General features: G+C 40.0%; 1 protein-coding gene across 1 annotated transcript in view; it reads right to left on the bottom strand.

Annotated features, from left to right (window-relative positions):
• Positions 1 to 19,873: 19,873 nt before the first annotated feature.
• LOC141343871 (polymeric immunoglobulin receptor-like) overlaps positions 19,874 to 25,968 on the bottom strand; it is an 11,597-nt gene continuing 5,502 nt past the window's right edge. The window contains exons 3-7 of the mRNA XM_073848540.1: positions 21,683 to 21,745; positions 21,437 to 21,571; positions 20,467 to 20,790; positions 20,014 to 20,325; positions 19,874 to 19,911 (exon numbers count right to left, since the gene is read on the bottom strand). Coding sequence (XP_073704641.1) covers positions 19,874 to 19,911; positions 20,014 to 20,325; positions 20,467 to 20,790; positions 21,437 to 21,571; positions 21,683 to 21,745 — 872 coding nt within the window. The remainder of the gene's footprint in view (positions 19,912 to 20,013; positions 20,326 to 20,466; positions 20,791 to 21,436; positions 21,572 to 21,682; positions 21,746 to 25,968) is intronic.

Here is a 25,968-nt window from a genome sequence, read left to right as displayed (position 1 = left end):
AAAGTGTAATCTATTAATTGACTGAATAGGCCAACAAGACCGTATTTACTACTCTGTGGCCACGTGAAAGTGCGTGAACAAAACAGGAAGTTAGTACGCAAGACTATCCCACTATCCCGGAAGACTTACTGTGCTACAATAATAATTTAATATTACAATGTGAATAAAGATTTTTCTACCTGAGAAAGAACGTTGAACCAAACAAAAGCAGCAAGCCATTGACTATGAGCATCATACTGAAAAATCACAACCTTCCCAGGGCAATTGTTAAGGCATACGGCGACACCTGCTGATCAACTGGAGCCATGACTAAACACAATTGTATCTCACCACGGCATTTTCCAAAAAACAGCATATTCTTCTTTAGTAAAGTGAATCTTTTGTAGAAAAACACATACTCCGATTTTACTGAATTTACTCCCAGGTGCGATTTTAGAACCGGCTTGAGTAAGCAGGTTTTGGGATAATAGCTTTCTGATGTGCTCAATAATATCGCTCATGCTTTGGATAAAATGCACCAGCAGATGGCGCCAGACACACAAGAATCTGCACAGCTGAACCACAACCACAAAAACACATGAGTACAGAAGCAACACTTCAAATAAAGACAGTCTTCACCACTTTCACCACATCAGACCGTCAGATCAGACCAGTGGAAGTCTGAAGAGGGAAAGGAAGAGTCAAAAAAATTTTTTTTCACAAATACAAACAGTTTTTATTTCTTTTTTACATATGCTTGTTTGTATTGATGCAAATGAAGTTACACAAAGAGTTGGGATGACAGTTCTCTGCTGCTGATTTTGTTTTTCTTTTCTTCCTCTTACTGTCGGTGTGTAGCCACAGTGCTGTATATAATGCTGTATATTGCTCCACCTGCTGGAGGCTTCACTGCTTCACTCCCAGAAACATGGTCAATAGTACTGTAGGTTATGTCCTGGTTGGGATCCTGTGTAGAAAAAGTTTTGCTATTAAACATGATGTTTATATCAAATCCTACAAACCCTACCATATTTTTAATCATGATAGTTAAATTAAAGGGATAGTTTTCCCCTAAAATAAAATTCTGCCATCATTTTCTTACCCTCAAGTTGTTCTAAATCTGTATAGCACAAAAGAAGATGTTTTGAAGAATGTTGATAACTAAACAGTTGACTTCCAATTGTGTTCGGTTACTAACATTTGTCAAAATATCTTCCTCTGTGTTCAACAAAACACAGGTACGGAACAATGTGAGGTTTAGTACATGACTGAATTTTCATTTTTGGGTGAACTATAATTTTTATTGTCTGGTTTACTTACATGTTGGTTTTTATCTTTTATAGTGCTGTATATCACAGGATCTTCAGGTTTAGAGTAGATCTGCATTTCACAAAGACACACACAAAACAATAAAAATAGCAACATAATGAAACCATAAAGAAATGTGATGCATTCATGTCCGAAACTTGGAAAAATACGGCGGCCGAGAGAGCTCAACGCGCTACAACTTAAGAAAACACATGCAAACAGAAAAAAAACGACAACAAATAAAAAAAAAAAAACATCTTCATCAGTTTGACAACACCTCGGTTCTCTCTGGACTAACACTGTTTTGTTTTGTTTGTTTTGGTTTGGTTGTTTTTTCACCCTTTCTTTAACTAGGAGAGAGACTAGTATTACAGGTAGGATAGTGGTGGGAAGAAGGGAAATAGAAGCTGATGGCTTCTGGGAGTGGTGGGATTGAGGGAGGGGGGTGGCAGAAGGTGGTAGGGGACAAGGGTGGATCTAAGAGGGGAGCATCAAGTGAAAGACCTGGTATGACAGGGGATGAAGGAAGTAAAATCAGGAAAACTGGGGGAAGTGAAGAATTTGTTGTGTTGTTTAAAGTTAAGAATAGTGATCAGGGGGATGCAGGATTTAGAGCTTTGAATCCATTAAAGATAACTAGTGCTTTGGAAGGTCAGATAGGTAAGGATTTTCAGGCTAAGATATTGTATAATGGAATGTTAAGAGTGTGCTGCAAAAACAGGAAACAGTATGAGGATGCTAGAAGCGTCGGGAAGTTGGTGGTCAAGGTGGAGGCTTTGATTCCTAGAGGAAGTCATCAGGGAGTCAAGGGAGTGGTGTATGGAATGTTTGGAGGATTATCTGAGAAAGATATTCTAGAAAACATCAAAGGGGCTCAGGTAATTGAAGTGGTACGGTTTAAGCAAAGGGAAGGAGCTGGAGATCCACCAGTCCTCTTATCATTTAAAGATGCTACTCTGCCACAGAAAGTATATCTAGGTAGTATGGCATATAATGTGAGGGAGTATGTTAAGCCACCTTTGCGATGCTATAATTGTCAGAGGTTTGGACACGTTGCTGGGTCTTGTCGGGGGAAAAGAAGGTGTGCAAAATGTGGGGGGGATCATTCAATACAAAACTGTGAGGCAGAGGCTCCAAAGTGCCCTAATTGTGATGGGAATCATGCAGCAGGGTTTTATGGATGTGAACGTTTTGTTCAAGCTAAGCGTGTGCAATTTGTGAAGGAACAGAGCAAGGTGTCGTATGCAGAGGCAGTTCAGAGAGTGGTAAGAGAGCATGGAAATGGAAGTTCTAGAGACGAAATAGTGATTGGAAGCCAGGGTATTGAGTCAAATCTAGCATCCGCGCTTTCTCCTGACTTGTTGGTCTTTACTAAGGAGTCATTTCTGTCTTTCATTTCAGATGTGTTGGTGGGAGCTAAGAAAGCAGTCAATCGGTCAGATGTTATCAGGATAGTGGTGGATGCAGCGGAAAGATATTTTAATATAAAGCAGGTGCCAGCCAAGTTACATCAATTCATGACGGAGAGTCAGCATAAGGAAAGATCACAGTTATTGAGGGCTAGCAGTATGGAGGATGTAAATGGGGAGGAGGATCTGTATCCTCGGTAACATCTTAATGTGGTATATACTTCAGTGGAATGCCCGGAGTTTGACAGGAAATGGACAGGAATTAAAACGTTTTGTTGATGATTTTAAAGAAGTTCCAGAACTGATTTGTATTCAAGAGACATGGTTAAAACCACAGTTAGATTTTGTAATTCCAGGATATGAATGTATTAGATTGGATAGGTCTGATAGATCAGGTGGGGGGTGTGCAACTTTTGTCAAAAATGGGCTGCAGTATAGGAAAGTTGCCATTAAGTCTAAACTGGAGTGCTTGGTTGTGGAGATATGGACTAGCCACAATCCTATCTCTGTTATAAATTACTATAATCCCTGTCAGACTCTAGTAATGTCAGATTTTGATGAGATTATGGAAAAGGTAAGGTTTCCTGTTGTTTGGGTGGGAGACTTTAATGCACATAATCCACTATGGGGTAGTGATCATAGGGATAAAAATGGGGTTATAATAGAGGAAATTTTAGATAAATATGAATTGGTTGTGTTAAATGATGGAAGGCCAACTAGGTATCAAATTGTGAGAAATACTTGTAGCCACATAGATTTATCAATTGCTTCATCAAACTTAGCTAGAGTAGGTGAATGGGATGTTTTAGATTCCTATACAATGGGTAGTGATCATTACCCAATTTTATGTAGATTTGGTAGGGAATTGAGAAATGAAGTAGAAGAAATAGTCCCTAGATACAATTTTACTCAGGCTAGATGGGATAAATTTCATGAGAAAGCTTTAAGCTTAGTAAGAGGGGTTGAAAATAAGAAATCTGTAGATATCTGGAATACCTCCATTTGTCAAATGTTACACGAGGCTGCTTGTTATTCTATTAAGATAAAGCAAAACCCTAAGTCGCGAGTGTTGGTTCCTTGGTGGAGTACAGAGTGTGATAGAGCTGTAAAGAATAGGAATGTAGCATATAGACGATTAAGGAAATTCCCAATAATGATTAATGTAATGGAGTATAAGCGTTTGAGAGCAGTAGCTAGAAGAGTTATAAAAGATGCAAAGAGAAATAGTTGGAGGAAGTTTTGTAATACTTTAGGTCCCGAAACTCCAGTAAGGAAATTGTGGTCAGCTGTACATAGAATGTCAGGAATATATAAAAGAAGAGCAATACCAGTATTATTAAAGGGTGATGTGGAAGCAGTCTCCAATAAGGAAAAAGCAGATATGTGTGTTGATAGTTTTCAAGCAGTGCATAGATCAGGGAATTTGGGGGTTGAGAGGTGTAGGAGAGATGAGTTGATGGCAGATAATCAGTGGAAGTTGGGGAGGAGTTTAGATAATGATAATCCTGTTAATTTGTTTTTTACTATAAAAGAATTGAAGGATGCAATTATGTCTGGAGCAAATACCACCCCAGGGAGAGATAGGGTTTCATATGAGTTAGTTAAACATCTGGATGATATTGTACTTGATGAAATTTTAGCTCTGTTTAATAAAGTGTGGGAGGAGGGTAATTTGCCCAAGGAATGGAAACATGCGGTTGTGATCCCAGTATTAAAGCCAGGTAAAGAGGCATCTGACCCTAGTTCATACCGTCCAATAGCGCTTACGGCAGTGCTTTGTAAGATTATGGAGAGAATGGTAACTAATAGATTAGTATATTTTTTAGAAACTAAAGGACTCTTTGTTGATATTCAAAATGGTTTTAGGAATGGAAGGTCCACAATGGAATCAGTTGCAGTTTTGGATCAGGATATAAAAGAGGCATTTAGCAATAAGGAAATAGTAGTTAGTGTTTTCCTGGATATTGAGAAAGCATACGATTCTCTGTGGAAGGAGGGATTAATGGTTAAAATTTTTGATTTAGGAATTAGAGGAAGAATGTTTAACTGGATAAAGAATTTTTTAATTAAAAGAACAATTCAAGTAAAAGTTGGTAGTGTTAGTTCAAAGATTGTAGGAATAGAGAATGGAACTCCACAGGGAAGTGTTATTAGTCCGGTGCTGTTTAATATAATGATCAATGATATCTTTGGTAAAATAGAGAGAGGGTTTGGGCTTTCTTTATTTGCAGACGATGGGGCCATTTGGAAAAGAGGGCGTAATGTAGGATTTGTTTTAAATCAAATACAAAGAATGTTAGGGTTGGTAGAGAAATGGGGGAATACGTGGGGATTTAAAATATCAGCATCTAAAACAAAGTATATGTTATTTGGTTTTAAAAGAAAACTTCCTAATATAGGGCTGTTTTTATATGGTTCTCCATTGGAGAAGGTGAAGGTTTTTAAATTTTTGGGGGTCTGGTTCGAAGAACGTATGACTTGGACTGTGCATGTAGGTAAGACTGTGGAGAGGTGTGAAAAAGTTCTGAATGTTATGAGAAGTCTGGCTGGATGTGAATGGGGGGCCAATAGGGAAACTTTATTATTAATATATCAGGCAATGATTAGGTCTATAATTGATTATGGGTCCTTTGTATATGGGTCTGCCTCTAAAACTGTGTTGAATAAGTTAGATGCGGTGCAAACAAGAGCTTTGAGGCTGTGTTGTGGGGCCTTCAGAACTTCCCCAGTTCCAGCGTTGCTTATTGAAATGGGAGAAATGCCCTTATGGCTAAGACGTATTAAGTTAGGATTACAATATTGGATAAAACTGAGTGGTTGTAATGATGCATTTCCAGCAAGGTGTCTGTTGAAAGAGGTTGATGGAAATAGGAAATATAATAATTTTTTTGTAAATGTAAATCAATGGGTTAGGAAGATGGGAGTGGAAAAAGCAGATCTTGCAAAGCATACAAGATGGTTACCTATGCCATACTGGGTAATGCCTGAGTTGAAAATTGAGTTTGCTTTTCTCCAGGAAAAAGATAAGACGGAAATGATACCAAAAATAGTTAAATATCTTGAGTCAATTAATCCAAACAATATAATAATTTTTACAGATGGGTCTAGAGATCCAGTTAATGGAAGATCTGGGTTTGGGGTGTATGTAGAGAAACTAGGAATAAAAATTGGACGACGTATTTCAAATGGTAGCTCTGTTCTTGCTGCTGAGCTAATGGCAATTCTGTGGGCATTATGGTGGATTGAAGAAGCCAGCCCAAGAGAAGTTCTTATCTGTTCTGACTCTGCAGCAGCCCTGGAAACTTTAAGAGCAGGAAAATCTGAAGCTCGCCCTGATATTGTAAATGACATATTAAGTGTTTTCTTTAGAGTTGGGTTTGCTTGCAATATCAGTTTCTGTTGGGTGCCTGGGCATGCTGGGGTGTTAGGGAATGAGCAAGCAGACTACATAGCAAAAGAGAGCCTAGGAAGAGAAATAGATATTCATATACCCTTGGGGAGGGTGGAACTGAGGGAAAGGGTTAAAGAACGCTTAATAAAAGAATGGCAGAAAGGATGGGAAAAGGAAATCAAGGGTAGACACTATTTTTCTATTCAACCAAAAGTTAGGAAAACATGTTTTTGTACCTTTGCGTCCCGTTGGGACTCAGTTAAATTGTGCAGATTGAGGGTGGGACATTGTGGGTTAAATCATTTTTTGCATATAATAGGAAAGCACATTTCTGGTCTTTGTGAATGTGGGAATATAGAAACAATAGGCCATGTTTTTTTAGAATGCAGGAAGTATAATGTAGAAAGGAGAACACTTTTTTGTAAATTGGCAGAACTTGGACTTAAAGTCTTTTCTGTTACTTCTTTATTTGGACACAGTGACAAGCATAAACAGATCTCTGATGCAGTCATCCAGTTCTTGCATGATACAGGACTGTATATAAGAATTTAGTTTAAGTTGACCTGTGGAGGGCAGTAATACGCCTAGTAGCGTCTACACTGCCGGAAAGAGAAGAAGAAGAAGAAGAAGAAGGTTCTCTCTGGAGAGGGAACGAGTACTGCGTATCTTGCCGTGCATACACTACTACTAACAACATTCAATCCAAGATGGCAGCATGTCCGCGTCTGTGTGTAGCACGTTTTAGGTTGTTTTAATTTTATGTTATCTTATGTTAAAGCAAATTTTATTTATGTTTATCTTATTTATATTTATGTTTATCTACTTTTCACTTATGGAGTTCGCCGTCTTATGTAAAGACTAGCCGGGGATTGTTTGTTTGTTGATTGCGTGCGGTTTTCTACATCTCCAACAACGGAAGAGAAGAGCTGATCATTGAGTCAAAGGATTATAGAATTAAAACACCCCTCTTTGAAGGAAAGCGCTTATTTCAGTCTAACCCAAGTAGTTTTGCTTATTTTAGCATCTTGGGAAACTGTTATTTGTCACTTGTTATTTTATGGTGATTATTTTCTGTCGCCATCTTTTCCCTGCTGGCGTAGTAAATGGTTCGTCAGCCGAATCTGCCGATTGTGCTGGGATATCATTACTAACGAAGGGAAGACGCCGACCCATTGGATTAAATGAATCAGGCTCTACTCTACTTCACTAAGGAAAGTGCTTATTCTTAGAAACGCTTGTGGCCTTGTCCTTAAACTAGCGTTTTTGAGAAATCGGTCGCTATTTGTTGTTTTGGCTCTGATCTTTTTTGTTTGTTTGTTTTTGTTTTATTTTTCCTTTCGGCGCGGGACGTGGTTTGACGTCAGCGTGGATCCCTCTTTTGGATCGTGGTGTCGGGCAGCGCTCTGAGAAAAAAAAAGAGTTGGAGTGCCACAAGTCTACACGTCAGCAAAGAAACCTTATTTTATTTTTTTATTTTTATTTATTTTTTGGTTGTCGGCTCAGTTGGATTTTGAAAGGACAATGCGGTACATTTCTTCTAATTGCGCGGCTCTGGTGGCATTTTTTGTTGTGATACTCTACCAGGGAAACATCGGCTACAGGTATGACTTTTCTTCACATCACAATATTTTTTTAACTTTAAAATGGACAAATTGGACGGGGGTTGGTATATATACCAACTTCAACGTTCTCTCGGACTGCCGTTTGAAGTCACTGCTTTCAAACTTTGTGTATGAGGACTCTATAGTTTCTGTTCAAACAAATAAGGAACCTAGCGTCTTCAATTCCACTTGTTTGAATTTATCTGTCGGAAATGTAAGTGAAACAGTAAGGCGCCGGAGTTTTATAGTTCTTATGTTACTGATATCAGGAAATGTCTTACCAAATCCTGGTCCTTTTAATGACACTTCTCTAACGTTTAAAGTTCCTGCTGATTTTAAATCTAGATCAGGATTAGGTTTTATCCATATGAATGTGAGAAGCCTGCTTCCCAAGTTGGACTTGGTGCGTATCTGGGCAAAAAATACCAGTGCTGATGTTATAGTAATATCTGAAACATGGCTTAAAAAAACAGTTTCAGATAATGCCATAGATATTGACGGTTATTCTGTTTATAGGACTGATAGACTAAAAAGGGGAGGGGGGGTAGCAATTTATGTTAAGGACAGTTTTGAAGTTACTGTGTTGCTCTCTGAGTCAGTAGTTAAAAAGTATGAATTATTAGCTCTAAACCTTATCGTTTCCAAGACTTTACATCTTACTTTAGTTGGTTGCTACAGACCTCCATCAGCTAGTACTGATGCCATTTCCTCTCTGATGCACTCAGTGACTTCTTTGAATTACAAGGAGCTTGTTCTTCTTGGTGATTTTAATGTGAACTGGTTACGGTCCGTATCTGATGATTTTAAAACAATTTGTGACTCTCTAAATCTCTTTCAGCTTGTTGAGACACCTACTAGACCTAACTTGAAGGATTACAAAAAGTCCACATTAATTGATCTTATTTTTAGCAATTTGCCTCATAAGTACTCTTTGGCCTCTGTATATGCTAATGATATTAGTGATCACTGTGTCATTGCAATAGCTAGAGATACCAAATTGCCCAAGCATAAACCTCGTATTATAACTAGACGATGTATGCGACATTTTAATGAACAAGCCTTTCTTTTTGATGTAGCACATTATGACTGGGACAGGATCTTTCTTATTCCCGATGTTGAGTCTGCCTGGAAATACTTTTATGATGGCTTTTTATCGATCATCAACAGACATGCACCTTTTAAAAAATTCCGTGTTAAAGGTAGGGATAATCCCTGGTTTTCTGAAGCCCTATCTGTTCTAATTCGTGAGCGAGATGTTGCTTGGGCAAAAGCTAGACAATCTGACATTAGCTCTGATTGGATCCGTTTTAGGCAGCTCCGTAATAAATGCACTGTTGCTATTAGAAAAGCAAAGGCTGATTATTTTATTGAAAAAACTACTATTAATTCAAATAATCCTAAAAAATTTTGGCAGAACATAAAACTGATATCAGGTAGTAAAAACAAATCTAGCTTTCCTTCATGTATAAAAATGGACTCCACTAGCATATCAGATAAAGAACATATGCTCAATTGCTTTAATAAGCATTTTGTTGCTTCTGGGTTTCTATTTGAATCACAAAATCTTACAGGTTCCGATTCTGATTTTATTAACGCAGAAAGTCATCTAGAAAAAGAAGAGTTTAGATTCATTCAAATCAAGAGCACTGACGTTTATAAAGCACTTTGTTTGCTAGATATAAACAAATCTCCAGGTCCTGATTGTGTGGAGCCTGTGTATCTGAAACTGGCAGCAGATTTTATTATATCTGCTTTAACTTATATTTTTTTATCTTTCTATTATCTTTCCTTAAATACTGGTGTTATTCCAGAAATTTGGAAATCAGCTTTTGTTGTTCCTTTACTAAAAGGAGGGGATCCCACTATAATGAATAATTACAGACCAATCTCAAAGCTCTGCGTTTTATCAAAGATTTTTGAAAGTCTTATTAGTGAACAGTTGACATGCTATCTAAATGCAAACAAAGTGTTGTCTATAAATCAATCTGGGTTTCGAAAAAAGCACAGTACTACAACGGCTATCTTGAAAGTTTTAAATGATATTGTAGGTTCAATGGATAATGGTGAATTTTGTGCCTCGCTTTTTATTGATTTATCAAAGGCTTTTGATACAGTGGATCATGAAATATTGCTGCAGAGATTGAAGGTTGTTGGTTTATCAAGTCATGTCATCCTCTGGTTTAAAAATTATCTGAGTGGAAGAACCCAGTGTGTTCAAGCCGAAGGTAAACATTCTGACTCATTAGAGATTTTAAAAGGCGTTCCTCAAGGATCGGTGCTGGGGCCTCTTTTATTCACCATTTATATAAATAGCCTTGATTATGATATTCAGGATACCAACTTTCATTTTTATGCTGATGATTGTGTCATGTATAGTAGTGCTTCTTCTGGACAGCAATCCTTGTCTAAGCTTCAGTCAGCCTTTAATATTATTCAGTCAAGGCTTCACAGTTTAAAACTTGTTCTGAATACTGATAAAACCAAGTATATGTTATTTTCCAACTCAAAGAAAAAACTTGAAAATAATTTAGTATCTCTTCAGACCCTACAAGGAACAGTGATTGAATTAGTAAAAGAGTACAAATATCTAGGCATCATAGTTGATGATGCCCTATCTTTTAGCTCTCATATCACTCAACTGAAGAATAAACTGAAAATCAAGCTTGGGTTTTATTTCAGGAACAAGTTTTGCTTCTCATTCAATGTAAAAAAGAAATTAGTCTCTGCTACTTTTCTCTCGGTCCTTGACCACGGTGATGTTGTATATCAGTTTGCACCTTCTTATCTTCTTTCTTCCTTAGATGCCGTTTATCATGGTGCTCTAAGGTTCATATCAGACTGTAAATCCTCAACTCATCATTGCATTTTGTATCAAAGAGTAGGTTGGCCTTCTCTATCTACCAGAAGAAAAATGCACTGGTACTTAATTATTTACAAAGCCATCCTGGGGTTGTTGCCTTCCTATCTCTGTTGTTTTATGCAACAGAAAATTATCAAGAAATACTTTCTTCGTTCGCAAAATTGTTACACTCTTTCTGTTCCTTTTACCCGAACTGAGCTAGGTAAGAAGTCTTTTATGTATGCAGCACCGTTTGATTGGAATCTCCTCCAATCAAAATTAAAATTAGAAAATCTGCTGACTCTAGATCATTTTAAATCAGTTATCCGGCAAATGGAAGTTGATTTAACAATATGCAACTGTTTTTAAGTGTTTTTTAGTCTGTTTGTGTGATGTTTATCTGTGATGTTGTTGATTGTACTGCTGCACATTTTGGCCAGGACACTCCTGTAAAAGAGATTTTTAATCTCAGAGAGCTCTTTCTGGTTAAATAAAGGTTAAATAAAAAAAAAAAAAAAAACAGGCGCTGCAAATCCTCGCAACGCAAACACAAATACGGAAACGCGCTGCAAACACAAAAAAAGCGCTGCAAACACTCGATTGTGCTACAAACAAAAAAAGCGCTGCAAACACAAAAAAAGCGCTGCAAATAGCACGGAGCACAACGGAAATGTTTCAGGGGGACCTCAAAAAGTGACGAACCCATCTGGGACCTGATTATTTGTTCAGTGGCTGCTGGTCAGAGCAGAGGTGTTGTCGGTGAACTAAAAGGTGATAAAGATGAACTTAGTGATGGCAAAATTAAGCTTTTCGAAGCACCAAGGCGTTCCCCTCAACTGTATCGTAAAAAGGTTCATTACTTGCAGCTTTTCAACATGTTGCACACTAATGACATCTTGTGGTGAAAGGTGGAAAAGGAGGTTGCTTTCTCGTCCCAGATCTCAAAGCGATTTTGGACAGTTTCATCAAATGCATCAATTTGTGCTACGAAGCCGTCAGAAATAAAAAAAAGTCATTTTACTTGAATTAATCTGGAAATAAACTTTTTTATAAAATAATTTCCGTATTTGTGTTTGCGTTGTGAGGATTTGCAGCACCTGTGTAGTCAAACTGATAAAAATGTTTTTTTTTTTTATTTGCTGTCGTTTTTTTCTTTTTGCATGTGTTTTCTTAAGTTGCAGCGTGTTGAGCTCTCTCGGCCTCTGTACTAAAAGTTCTTAAATTCAATTAGAAAGTTTGTTGAAAGGTGTATTTACATACATATTTACATAAACTTGTATTTACATATTTCTTCCAAAAATAACCATCTGTCCAAATTAGGGGGAAATTCAGTTCTTTTAATGAATTAGTTACGTTCTAAGCAGTTACTAGTTTGAATCAGTCTGATGAATCTGTCACTAAATGAACTCCTTTACATCAGTTAATGAACATATGACTCACTTTACTGAACACCTGTCCCAGGGCCAAATCCAAAGTAAAGATATAAAAAAGAAGGCTGGATCAAAAACAACAAACACATTTTCTTTTCTCATATTTCAGTCTATAACAATCTTAAAAAGATAGTTCACCCAAAAATAAAAATTCTGTCATTAATTACTCACTTTATCCTGTTCCAAACCTGTAAGAAACACAAATTAAGATATTTTGATAAAATTCGTGAGCTCTCTGACCCTCCATAGACAGCGAGGGTTCTTCCACGTTCAAGGCCCAGAAAGGTAACAAGAACATTGAAAAAATTGTCTATGGGGTGCAACCATAATTTTAAGAATACTATTTGTGTGGAAAAAACTTTCTTGGTACGTGGAAGAACCCTTTCTGTCCATGATGGTTCAGAAAGCTCTTGGATTTCATCAAAAATCTCTAAATTTGTGTTCCAAAGACAAACAAAGGTCTTGTGGGTTTGGAACCACTTGAAGGTGAGTTTTTTTGGGTGAACTATCCCTTTAAGGTTGGGTTATCAAACCTCTAGAATAGAAAAGTATGATAACACATGTGTTATCCTGAAGAGGGAGACAAGAGAGTGCTGTATACTTCATATCAAAATACACTGATAGTATCATACCAACATTTTCCTCACTTCCTTTATATAGTGTAAAGTAAAGGACTTACTGGATCAGTGGTTGTGCTGTCGTTTCTTCCTCTGCTTTGGTGTTCATCTTGCTCTTCATTTAAAAGAGAGAAACGAAAATATCTGACGTTAACTGAATATATAGAATCTGTGCTGTCAAAATGAATGTCAAAATAGCAGGGCATGAAGTAGAAATGTAATGCAGCTCAAACTGACTGGGTTTTTGTCTCCATTTCCAGATGAAAACACCGACCAGAATCAATAGCAGTAGAAGTGTTGCTAAAGCTGAAATCCACACAGTTAGGAATTCATTTCTGTGGGAAATAAGGAAAAGATTTAAAACCTTTATATTTAAGTGCTCCAAAAGAGAAACTTAATAGAGATACAATTATTTACTCATTTAAACTCTAGGGCTTTTCACACTGTGTTAAACCCTGGGTTATGATCATAGGCTAAACCCCGTTCCCTTCCGGAGGGAACTCTACGCTGCGTCCTGGTTAGGACACTTTGGGAACTGCTCTCAGCGTGACCGGTTCTGAAGCTCTTATAAAACAACGACAATGAACTTGACATTGACCGGCGCCAGCCCATGACGTCATTAACAAGGCGCCTACTAGTATAAAGGGGCGCTTGTGAATACATCAACCATCTTTTTGTTCTTCAGCCTTACCTTGTTCTAAGCTCGAGTAAAATGATGATTCCTAGAGTATACAGTTCAGCAAGTGTGCAGAATCCGTGTCAGAGAAATCTGACACCAGATGACGTGCGCAGTCTGTTTGTTATGTGTTTGGGTGAGTGAGCACGCGCGCTCTGTTCTTGAGAGTGCAGAGCGCGTTCATCGTGAGAGTTTCTCTCTAAGGAAACTCCGCTCTCGTTTGTCCCCTTTTCCGAGGGAATCGGGACATTTATCTGCTCTACGCGGCTCGGGTCCCGTTGCAGCCGAGGCTGCACGGAGAACGAGCCCGCGGTGGTTACAGATGAAGCGCGCACACGAGTTGAGAGATGTGTAATCTCTCACGCTCGTCAGCCGCGGACGAGGGCGAGCTGCGGGCGAAGGATGTATTAATCTCTGACATCCTTTGATACAGCGGCAAGTGCTCTACTGGTTTTAGCCAGGTAAGCAGGATGTGGCTGTTATGGGCGAAAAGTGATTTTCTGAGCTCTCACAGCCTGCCTGCCCCGCGTATGATGAGCTGTTGTCTGTTATGAGCCGCGCTGCGGTCTGCTTTGATCTGCGGTGAAAGCACGTGCAGGGGGAGGTTGCTCATAACAAATTATATGGGCAATTTCACCCTGACCATAACAGACCAGTCCCCATATACATCCCATTCCCTCCTGATCTATATATTAGGATCGGGAGGGCATGGGATAAACCATATTCAGCCGCACTCATCTATATCAGCATGTTAGTTATGCTGGTGCAGAGTGAGTGCGTGAGTATGGCAGGCCGTCGATGCCATAACCTGAGGATACGTTTGCTGTCTCTCGGCGTGGGTGGCATCGACGCTGAGGGCGGCAGCGGGTCAGGCTGGTGCTGCCTGCACGCAGTGGCAGTGTTGCAGGCGTACCGGGCTGAGCTGCTGGAGGATGAAGACCCGTGGAGAGGGCTGAGCTGTTTCACACCACAGGCTTGTAGGTGAATTTTTGCAGACATCGGGGAGAAAGATGAGTGCTTTCTCCTCGATGCGCCAGTCTCGCCTTCCGAATTATTCGGTACATCCGTTGTTACGATGTCCGACTAACTCAGGGAGGCGGAGGCGTGCTCAGCGGCTAAATAGATCCTTTGGGGTCTGTTATTTCTCACCGGTCCTCATCTCCACCCGAACGCAGGGGGAGCCTGGCCCCTCCTGGCCTGCGGGCTGGAGGCAGGGCCAGGCGGTTTTGTGTGGCCACTCGAGACCCTCCTCTTGGGAGGGGTAGGTCTCAGAGGAGACGTGATGTGCGTTATGGGAGACGGGATCGTAGGGAAACGATCCTCTCCCTTCTCCCTCACGTCGTGCGGCCACCCGCCCTTTTTTCCCCTTAAGACTCTGGGGCTGGGCTGACGATAGATTGATAAATTCAATCCGTTGGCCCGGTACATGAACTGACATATAGGTGGTTGTGTATATGTATATGTACGTATTCTTTGTCTACCAGCTCCGCTTGGGTGAGACTTTAGTATTTGAGCTACTGAGCTCCTAAGGTCCCTGAGTGTCGAGTGTAGCCAGGTCTTCCCTCGTTTGTGAGTTAGTGTACCAGACCTCCACTCGTAAATGACTCCTGTAGGGGTTAGGCGTTGTCAGGCCTCCTCTCATTCTGAGAGTTATCCCTTGAAGCCTCCGCTGCTTTTGAGCTCGGCTTAGGCACTATTTATACCTGCATATGCATGTCTACACACCTACTGGGTGTGGCAATCTACCCCGTCCCGTGGTAAGAGTCCCTCTAGACTCCGCTCGTCTGAGTGTGAAGACCGGGAGGTTAGGGTAGGTTCCCCACCCTCCTTTTAAGAAGATAGGAGAAACCCAGGGTTGAGCGCATGGGCTGCCTCTCTTTGTGAGTCAGTGCACTGAAGGCCCCGCTCCCCAGGGCCCTGTCAAAAAGGGAAAGAAAGAAGTTTTCTTTAGTGAGAGAGGAAAGTTTAGGAAACCCCCCCCTAAGTGTGAGGATTTTTTCAGGCCTCCTCTCTCTGAGAGTTGCGCTGACGAGATGCCCCTCTATGGAGGTTCTTGTCTAGGCTGATTTCTCACAGTTCTATCAGATTTGGGCAGTTCTGGGAGCTGGTAGGCTCTCGTGAGCCTCGCTCTACACCGAAGCTCACAGTGTTAGGTCCTCCTTGGCGGAAGCCCTGGTCTGGACCTCCAGGTTTCACCTTTTGAACCCTGTATAGGCGCTTACAGCTCTGTCCAGATAGCATTTAGGGGGTTGAGTGTAGTAGGTCTCCCCTCATTATTAATGAGCTCTGTTGGTTAGCACCTCCACTCCTAGACTTTCCTGCCACGGTGAGCGTTGTCAGGGTGCTGTAGGCTTCCTCTCGATTGAGAGTCCTTCTGTAGGAGCCTCCGCTCTTCGCTGCTGCTGATCAGACCTCCTTTCGCCTAGTGGCGTCATGATGTAGGTCGGGCGACTGGTCTTCCCTATGGTTTAGACTTAGAATGGTTAGATGTGTTCTCCTGCATGAGAACCGTCCAGTTGCAGCCTTCGCTCCCCTCAGTGCTCCGCTTACAAGTACATACTCGTGGTATTTAGCTGGTAGGCCTGCTTAGGCCTCGCTAACTGCTGTGCTCTGTGCTTTGAGCCCTCTGCCAAAGCTGAGTATTGTTAAGGCTCTCTCTTTCCAGACTTGAAGCCTCCACTCTACAGATTCCTGTGATGTGTGTTCATGTACTTGTAGCGTTGAGTGTAGCCAGGTCTCCCCTCAGTGGGTTTTTCGTTAAGACCTCCACTCTCGAGCATCTCTCGCTAGGGACTATTAGAATACCGCTCACCAAGACCGAGTGTTGTCAGGCTTTTTCTCTCTGTGAGATTCGTTCAAAGCCTCCACTCTACAGGGCCCTGCTCTCAGCATTTGGGCCCTGCTGTGAGTCCCGGTATTCTCTAAGCGTTGAGTGTAGCTAGGTCTCCCCTCACTAAAATATTTGGGTGAGATCTCCACTCCATAGAGCTAGGAGATTGAGCGTTGCTAGGCTTCCTCTCATCCGAGGGTCTCTGTGAAGCCTCCGTTCCCCTGAAGCTCCGCTTCTGGTACTTTCAGACGTGAGTGTAGCAGATCTCCCCTCACTTAATATTTGGTGTGAGATCTCCACTCTTTAGAGCTGGGAGGCTGAGCGTTGTCAGGTGTTCCTCTCATTCTGAGAGTCTCTATGAAGGCCTCCGTTCCCCAGAAGCTCCGTTTTTAGTACCTCCAAGCGTGAGTGTAGCCAGGCCTCTCCTCACTTAGAGCGTTGAGGCCTCCACTCGTAAAGAGCTGGCGGATTGAGCATGTTGGGGCTTCCCCTCTGGTGAGGCCCCCGTTCTCCAGAAGCTCCGCTTCCAGTCTTTCCCTCCAGGCGTGAGTGTAGTCAGGTCTCCCCTCACGAAGGGTTATTGAGATCTCCACTCCTAAGAGCTAGTGGATTGAACGTTGTCAGGTTTCCTCTCTTTTTGAGAGTCTTCTGTGAAGCCTCCGTTCTCCAGAAGCTCCGCCTTCAGTACTTTAGGCGTGAGTGTAGCCAGGTCTCCCCTCACTAGAGGGGCTCTTTTGAGACCTCCACTCCTGAGAGTTATTGGATTGAATGTTGTCAAGGTTTCCTCTCCTTAGAGAGTCTTCTGTGAAGCCTCCGTTTTCCAGAAGCTCCGCCTCTGTACTTACAAGCATGAGTGTAGTCAGGTCTCCCCTCACACAAGGGTTTATGTTTGAGACCTCCACTCTTACAGAGCTCCGAAGCTCCAGGCTTTGCTATCGCCTGTGATAATTATATGGTGTTTCCCTCGCTACGCTCTGGGCACCTTCTCAAACCCACAATAGTGGTGAGTACTCACGCGAAGCTTTGAGCACTCCTTAAAAACCCACGTGAAGTGGTAAGTGCACACGCAAGTCCTTGGGCACTTTCTAAAATCCACATGAGTGGTAAAGACTCCCCCCTGAAGGTTGGGTTCTTTTCTAAAATCCTGTATGGTATGGGTTACGCAGTATTTCTCCGTTCCCATTCTAGAGTTGGTTCTAAACACCCCTGGGTGGTTACAACTCCACTGCAGATAGCACTACCTATAGGTTTGAGTGCCGCTAGGCTTCCTCTCATCTAGAGAGTCTTCCTGCAGAAGCCTCCACTCTTCCTAAAGGGAAAATAAGTTTGGGCGTGAGTGTAGTCAGGTCTCTCCTCACTTAGAGCGTTGAGGCCTCGACTCGTAAAGAGCTGGCGGATTGAGCGTGTCGGGGCTTCCCCTCTGGTGAGGCCCCCGTTCTCCAGAAGCTCCGCTTCCAGTCTTTCCCTCCAGGCGTGAGTGTAGTCAGGTCTCCCCTCACGAAGGGTTATTGAGATCTCCACTCCTAAGAGCTAGTGGATTGAACGTTGTCTAGGTTTCCTCTCCTTAGAGAGTCTTCTGTGAAGCCTCCGTTTTCCAGAAGCTCCGCTTCCAGTACCTCTAGGCGTGAGTGTAGCTAGGTCTCCCCTCACTGAAGGGTTATTTGAGACCTCCACTTCTAAGAGCTAGTGGATTGAACGTTGTCAGGTTTCCTCTCTTTTTAGAGAGTCTTCTGTGAAGCCTCCGTTCTCCAGAAGCTCCGCCTCTGTACTTACAAGCGTGAGTGTAGTCAGGTCTCCCCTCATACATGGGTTATGTTTGAGACCTCCACTCTTACAGAGCTCCGAAAGAAGAGCTCCAGGCTTTGTTGTCGCCTGTGATAATTATATGGTGTTTCCCTCGCTACGCTCTGGGCACCTTCTCAAACCCACAATAGTGGTGAGTACTCACGCGAAGCTTTGAGCACTCCTTAAAACCCACGTAAAGTGGTAAGTGCACACGCAAGTCCTTGGGCACTTTCTGAAATCCACATGAGTGGTAAAGATTCCCCCCGAAGGTTGGGTTCTTTTTTAAAATCCTATATGGTATGGGTTACGCAGTATTCCTCCGTTCCCATTCTAGAGTTGGTTCTAAAAACCCCTGGGTTTTTCCAACTCCACTGCAGACAGCACTACTTATAGGATCGAGTGTCGCTAGGCTTCCTCTCATCTAGAGAGTCTTCTTGCAGAAGCCTCCACTCTCCTGAGAACTCCACTTAGGTGGTTCTATTGCTTAGGCTCCTGGAGCCTCATGGATCACCTCCAGTGTTGAGTGTAGTTAGGTCTCTGACCTCCACTCCCAGAGTTTCCCGCAAGCACAGAGTGTTGCTAGGCTTCCTCTCGTTTAGAGAGTTTGTTTAGAGCCTCCGCTCTTCAGAACCCCCGCCTAGTATGAAGACTTAAGGGTAAGCTTCACTACTAGCGGTGAGTGTAGGTAGGCCTACTCTCGCTTAGAAGTATCAGGCCTCCACTCCTAGGAGTTCCGTGCTTGGGTGGCCGAGCTAGCTGTGACGTCGGCCCAAGTAGTGGGAGTGATGTTCCTTCTTGACTCCTCAATCAGTCAGTTGTTCACTTACTCCTCAGCATGGCGGCGTTGGTATATCGTTCCCAAAGTGTCCAAACCAGGACGCAGCGTAGAGTTCCCTCCGGAAGGGAACGTCTCAGGTTACGTAGGTAACCCTAGTTCCCTGAGGACAGGGAACGAGACGCTGCGTCTCGTAGCCATGCTTCGGGCCCCACTTACGTCTCCATCAGACAAAAAGATGGTTGATGTATTCACAAGCGCCCCTTTATACTAGTAGGCGCCTTGTTAATGACGTCATGGGCTGGCGCCGGTCAATGTCAAGTTCATTGTCGTTGTTTTATAAGAGCTTCAGAACCGGTCACGCTGAGAGCAGTTCCCAAAGTGTCCTAACCAGGACGCAGCGTCTCGTTCCCTGTCCTCAGGGAACTAGGGTTACCTACGTAACCTGAGACGCTTTTAACCACAAGAAAAGTATGCATCACATTTAGAAGCTTGTTATCACTGTTTTTATCAGAAGTTATGAAACAGTGCGCTGTTGAATGGTGATGGAAAACATGTGAAATGGTTTAAAGAAGAGATGTACAATGTAAAATGCTAGTTTATGAATACCCATGAGTACTTGTTAATCACAAGTAAAGCAGTGTTAATGTGGAACAAGATAACCCAGGATTTAGATTGACTTTGGATTAAATGTTAAGTGTGAAAAGCCCTACAAACGCCCAGTTTCACAGACAAGGCTTAAGGCTAGTCCAAGACTAAAATGCATGTTTAAACTGTCTCAACTAAAAATATCTTGCTCGGACATATCTTAAAATATGTCAGTGCCATTGTTCGGTCTTAAGATGCACACCTGTAATGGTTTCTTTTAAGGCATTTTTATAAAAGCTGCTTAAATATTAATTGAATATTTAATTAATTTAAATAAGACCTGGTCCTGGCTTAAGCTAAGCCCCATCTGCGAAACTGGGCCTAAATGTTTTAGAATTAGATTAAGCCTTAATTATTTTATTTTAAACAATACACATATAGTACTTTTGAGGTTTTACAATGTCTTCTGTTTCATCATTAGGCCTACCATTCTGAACTTCTGTTTCATTTCTGCAAAGACAAAAAAGGAGAGAAGGGAAGAATGTCACCAGAGCAACGAAGAAATGACTGTTAGTCATGAAATAAACAAAAAAAGAGACAAATATAGCATGATTTGGTAAATATGATTATGAAAGGAAAGCCATTTTACAGAGAAGAGACTAACACTTCGTCACTGGCAATGCCTGCGAACAAAAGTAGAAAAGCAACAAAAGTTTAGTTAAGTTTAGATGTGTTTTATTTCATATGCAGTAGCAAATATTCATGAATTATTTAAATATTTGTACCTCGTTCTGCCTCAGTTACAGTAAGTTGAACAGAACTCAGTATCTCTCCTACAGAGCAGAAGTACCAGCCAGAATCAGTCAGTCTCAGTCCAGTCATCAGCACAGTGAACGATCTTCTCCCATCATCTTCATTGATCTGGACTGATGAAGTCCGGGATGTGTCAGTCCTTCCAATTGTGTAACATCTCTGATCTTTATATCTGCACCACTGTTTATGTTTATTATGATATCCAGAACTGTAGAGACACTGAATACTGATATCACCACCTTCATGTCCGGATGCACTGCTGCTTGCCACAGACACATCAGGAGCTGAACACACACACACACACACACACACACACACACACACACGCCATTCGAGATTATAAAATACATGAGAGAGTGATAATGAGAGAGCATTTAAAATAATGAACATTTTAATACGATTAAAACAATTGTAAAATGTTTTACCAGATTGAATCTTGAGATAAACATTATAAAGGACATTTGCTGGTTGTTCTCCAGTCTCCACAGCACAATAATAAGGTCCTTTGTGTTTGTCCTGCAGGTTTCTCATAGTCACAGTAAAGAGACTCTGATCAGGATGATCAATTACTGACAGATTCTGCTCTGTTGTGTTTACGTATGTTATAGATTTATCAATTTCTGAGTGCCAGTATTTCTTCTGCTGTGTGTATTTCTTGTCATAATGACATGGGATGGTTACAGATCCTCCAGGAAAAATAGTTAATGTACATTTTGACCAACTGCTGTAGGCAGTGTAGCCTTTAACACCTAAACAAACAACACACCAACAGTTATGTCTAACAGTAAGTCACGTCTACATTTTTTCTATCTTCACATGAAAACATTAGAAACACAATGAACAGCGTGTAAAATTGCAAAATGGTTTATATAGGATATATCAGAAATGAACACAACAATACATGTACTACACTCTTACCTAAAATGATCCAAAACCCGACTAACATGTAGAAAGTGTTTTTCTTCACAAATGCAGTCATCGTGTTTCTCTTCCTGTATCTTAAGCAGTTCTGTTCTTGAGTATCTTGACTTCCCTCTTCCCCTCATATAACACTTTTATTAACCGGATAAAAGCTGTCATTTGGGTGGAACCCTAATTTTTTTTTAACCATTTAGGTACTGTTATGTACACTTTAGTTACTGTATGTACCTTCAAGGTATTAATATGCATTATTTAGGAGTAAATACAAACAGGTACCTTTTGAAAGGATAGTAACTGTGCCAGTGACAGATTTTGTATTATTATTATTATTATTTTGAGTGTGGTAATAATTGTTTATACCAGAGCCATACAGAGAGAAAAGTGCTCAAAATCCCAACTTTATTTCTCAAAGATAAATCTTTTATGTCTATGAACATATCAGAAAACAGGTTCAATTTGGAAAGATATTCTTACCTGATTGGACCGACAGATCCAAATAATAACTGAAGTCTGGGGTATTATAATCACCAATCTCCACAGCACACCAATAATATCCAGAGGTCTGCAGATTCTTCCGTTGCACTGTAAAAATTCTCTGGTTTGGATAATCTTTGAGGGAATATTATCCTGTCTCATTTGCATATGCCAGTATACTGAACTCCAAAAATACCCCTTACACCAATATTTGCGGTGTTCTTGATGTTTTTTTATCATACACACATGGAATAATGCCAGGTGATCCAGATTTCACTCCTATGTTCATTTTCTCTATTCCAGCACCATCTGTAGACAAAGATTAAGTGCAGGGAAAACCATAAACATGCAAAACATGTGTATTATGGAAAAGTAGCTATACTGAAAAATTACTAGCCTGAAGAATTTAAAGTATACTTAAAAGTATACTTTTATATACTAGAAAGTGGGTCAATTTAGTCCCAAGAAGTATTGAAATAGTACACTTGAAAGTATACTACTAGTACACTGATATTTGTATACTTACAAAATGAAGTATACTTAAAAATATACTTGAACTTTACTTCAGTAAAAATAAACTTGAAGTATACTTCTTTTTGGTAAGGGTTGAACCTTCACACTGGTTAAAACTGAAACTGTAAAACAGATTTATTATTAATTTACAATTATTGACTTTCACTTTCTCATAACCTCATTCGGAAGGAGCAGTAACACCTCTTGTTATGAACTCACAGTTATGGGTTCTTGTCTCACAGTGCTGTAGATCACTTCACCTTCTGAAATCACTGATGATGAAGACTGAATAAACATCAGCTCTGATAATTTCATTTCTGCATCACAACCCTTAGCATGCAATTTCAGTGCAACATAATGGATATGCAAAAAAAGTGATCATTTACAGTCAAATCCCAGCCGAAATTGCTATGACGCACATCACTTTTACAAAAGCCTCATTGGAGAACATTCAGAGGAGACACTTACTGCTTTAGGAAAGGTAATCACAGAACTGTAAATCACTGAACAATCATCCACCGAGGCAGAAGACTGTGAATAAACACAAGTGACAGTCATTTATTTAAAATCAGCATCTCAGTAAATATCTACAGACCATATGGACTGATGACTTACAGTAGCATCTGCTGGACTGTTGGATGTCATTTGGTTTTCACAGGGCATCTGCATCAAACACAAATGTGACTGTTAGTTAATGAGTTTTGGATGAATGTTTTCTTATCTGAAGATTTCTGAAATGCAATGGATGTGCTAATTAATTACATTCAAAAATACTTACTGTATTACTGGTGCTGATAAAATGTTCTTCTCTAATTTGACCCCTCTCTGTCAGAGTGAGATATGAAGATTAAATCTCATAGTATTTTACATGCACACTAAAGAATCTTTGACATGGATGGAAACCTTCCATTCCACAGACATTATAGAATGTTCAATAGATTTTACAATGTTCTTCACATTTCACACACATCTTCTACCTTTTAAGTCACTTTATTATAATTTCAAAACAAGTCTTTATATATATATTAGGGGTGGGCATAGATTAATTTTTTTAATCTAGATTAATCTAGATTAAATCTTGGAATTAATCTAGATTAATCTAGATTAAAATGGCTAATTTGAATTCTGCTGAAGGCATTCAGAATATGTGTGCTACCCAAATAATGACTTAAAGTCTTTGAGAATGGATCATAAAGCTCATAAAGCTGTTCTATGATAATTTGTTGATGAAAATAAATTATGTTCAATTAGATGTACTTGTGTTTACTAACTAACAATGAAATTATTTTTTTCTACCTATTAGATTGTGTTTTTTTTAACGTCAACACCTACCCAGCCCATTACATGTTACACCGTACTTTTATTTTGACAGGTTGCCGTGAAGTTTCTGTGTCATACAGTATGATATGATGCTAGTTTTCTCAAATGAAACGTAAAAGTGACACTCACAGCAGTTTGGGAGTTTATCTGTTCATGTGAGATGAGAATGCCAGAAATTACCGGGAGCGTCACGTGTGTTTCAGTATGCGTGTAGTAAAAGCTCGTCTCCGCAATGCATGCAGGTAGTCAAACGGAACATATCGGATTCATATTAAAACGGTCTTTTTGCATTTCAGTTTTCACATACACTACTCCATATCGCGATTTGAATTAAGTGACTGACCAACATTTAATTTATGAATCCAAAAACGACGAATTGACGTGGCATTTCGCTATAGTAGATTCGGTTTTTATGAATGGAGAGACGACGCGATCCCGTCTGTGTTTGGCGGAGGAGACGTAAACGCGCGACCATATTCCATAGTCTTCGGTATACATCCGCGTTAAACTATCAAGGTGAAAGTCATCATAGCTTGCGTAGTTTAGACCCAGCTCCCAACCCAAATTTGAGAATAGATTAACGGCGATATTTTTTTATCGCGCGATAAGAGTTTCACGTTAAGGCAGCACGTTAACGCCGATAACGGCCCACCACTAATATATATATATATATATATATATATATATATATATATATATATTTTAATGTCCATTTATTTGTTAAGCTGTAAATGTACCACTATAATGGAATTTCAGCCATCTAGAAGTATGAGAAAACTCATCTGCTTTCTTTCTCAACCTCAAGGTTACTATGGCAACAACAGTAAAAATCAGTAACAGCACAAGCATCACTGGAAGAAACACGACCAGAATCACATCAAGCCTGTAAGTGATTGAGAGACATTTGTATTTGTCATACAGAACTATTCTCACTTTTAATGCATTGCAAGTTAATCTTGTAGAGTCGAATTTAGAGATATAATTTCAAGCAAATGCACATTGAAATGTCTTAAATACTTGTTTTGCTCATCCGTGCTGTGCATTTCAGTATTAACAGTCTCTGAGGCTGCTGTTAGAGATTGATGGGTTTCATTTTTACCATTGAAACCATTTGGTAATACAGTTATTTTGAATGACTGAATAATGTTCACACTTACATGTTTGTCTCGGGCCTTGATTTAGTTGTCATAGCTGCCAGCCAGAAACGGAACCAAAGAAACAAGTCGATTAGTTTGGACACAATGTTATTATTTATAAAAGAAGCTGTTTAATGCCAGAAAAAACATCCTATGGTGATCAATTGTGATATAACACAATATAGCAAAACAATGTAAAAAATTAAAAACAATAAAATATTATTAATAAAAATAATATTTATAATTAAAACACTTTTAGAATTTTCACTTTAGAAAATTATAATAAAATATGACAAGAACTCAGAGTTCTCAGAGTGTCAGAACAAATTCGTCTTATATAATATCAGATAACTTTGATAGAAAGGTATGTAATGGATTACAATCAAGCAAAAAAAAAAATCTGACAAGTATTAGTGTTAGTATGACAATATTTACACAACTATCAATATTTGATGACCAATTACCAAGCAATGCGTAATTTTGTTCAGTCTGTGGTGTAAAAAGGTCTTCACATTAGCAATAAAAAAACACGGTCAACATGGTCAGGTCAAAGTGTCTGAATAGTTTTTGGTCCCAAATTTTGATCAGTTTTACTGGTAGTTCACTGCATGAGGGATGTTTGGGTCTCATATGTTACAGTTTACTTTTTTCCCCTATCCTCACTTACATAAATGAACTATACCCACCAGTAAAAAAATATAAAAAATTATATCTGGTGTCTGAATCATTTTTGGTTTGAATGTAACTCACATGTATATGCAGCCAGATTCTTTGAACAGAGTTCACATCAATTTTGAGGGCCAAAAAAGTTTTTTAACAAGATATCACTACTCAGATTCACTGCATAGAAAATGAAACTGTTGAAATTGGCCTTTTTACAACTCTTGGTTGTCTATGGGTCACATCAAAATGTTTTGGCTAAAAAAAAAAAGTATCTGGATGCGATTGTTTTCTTAAAATAGTCAAGTGTGTTTACACCTACATGTCTGTCTCAGAGTCAGATGGTGTAGCTGCTGGAATAGTTGTAGGTGCTTGAAAAGAGAGAATTGAATGAGGTTAGTTTTAGTGCATTGAGAGTGACATTTTTATGGCTGAATTGGTTTGTGATCTTACCTTGCAAGTTACAAAGAGAAACTGAACAGTAGTTGTCATTTTTTACCTTTGATAAACAGCATTTAAGTCCTGCAAGTTGTGGAGTGAGGTCCTCATGGACCGGATTTGTTGTTCCAGCACATTCCACAGATGCTCAGCTAGATTGAGATCTGGGTATTTGGAGGCCAAGGCAACACCTTGAAATCTTCATCATGTTCTTCAAACCATTCCTGAACAATTTTTGCAGTGTGGCAGGGTTCATTATCCTGCTGAAAGACAAGAGACCTCTGCCATCAGAGACGGGTAATGTTCACATGAATGATCATGGTTCCCATTGCAGAACATTAACACTAACTCTGCCTTCTTCAAATAGTGCATCCCGCTGCTATCTCTTCTCCAGGAAAATGATCACATGATTGTCCACCTGATCTAAAAGAAATGAGTTGCAACTCTTTTATTTGTAGGCTGTCT

This window comes from Garra rufa, chromosome 10 (assembly GCF_049309525.1).
Source record: "Garra rufa chromosome 10, GarRuf1.0, whole genome shotgun sequence".
NCBI lineage: Eukaryota > Metazoa > Chordata > Actinopteri > Cypriniformes > Cyprinidae > Garra > Garra rufa.
Note: the sequence above shows the minus strand (reverse complement) of the source record. Positions and strands in the feature narration are given on the sequence as shown.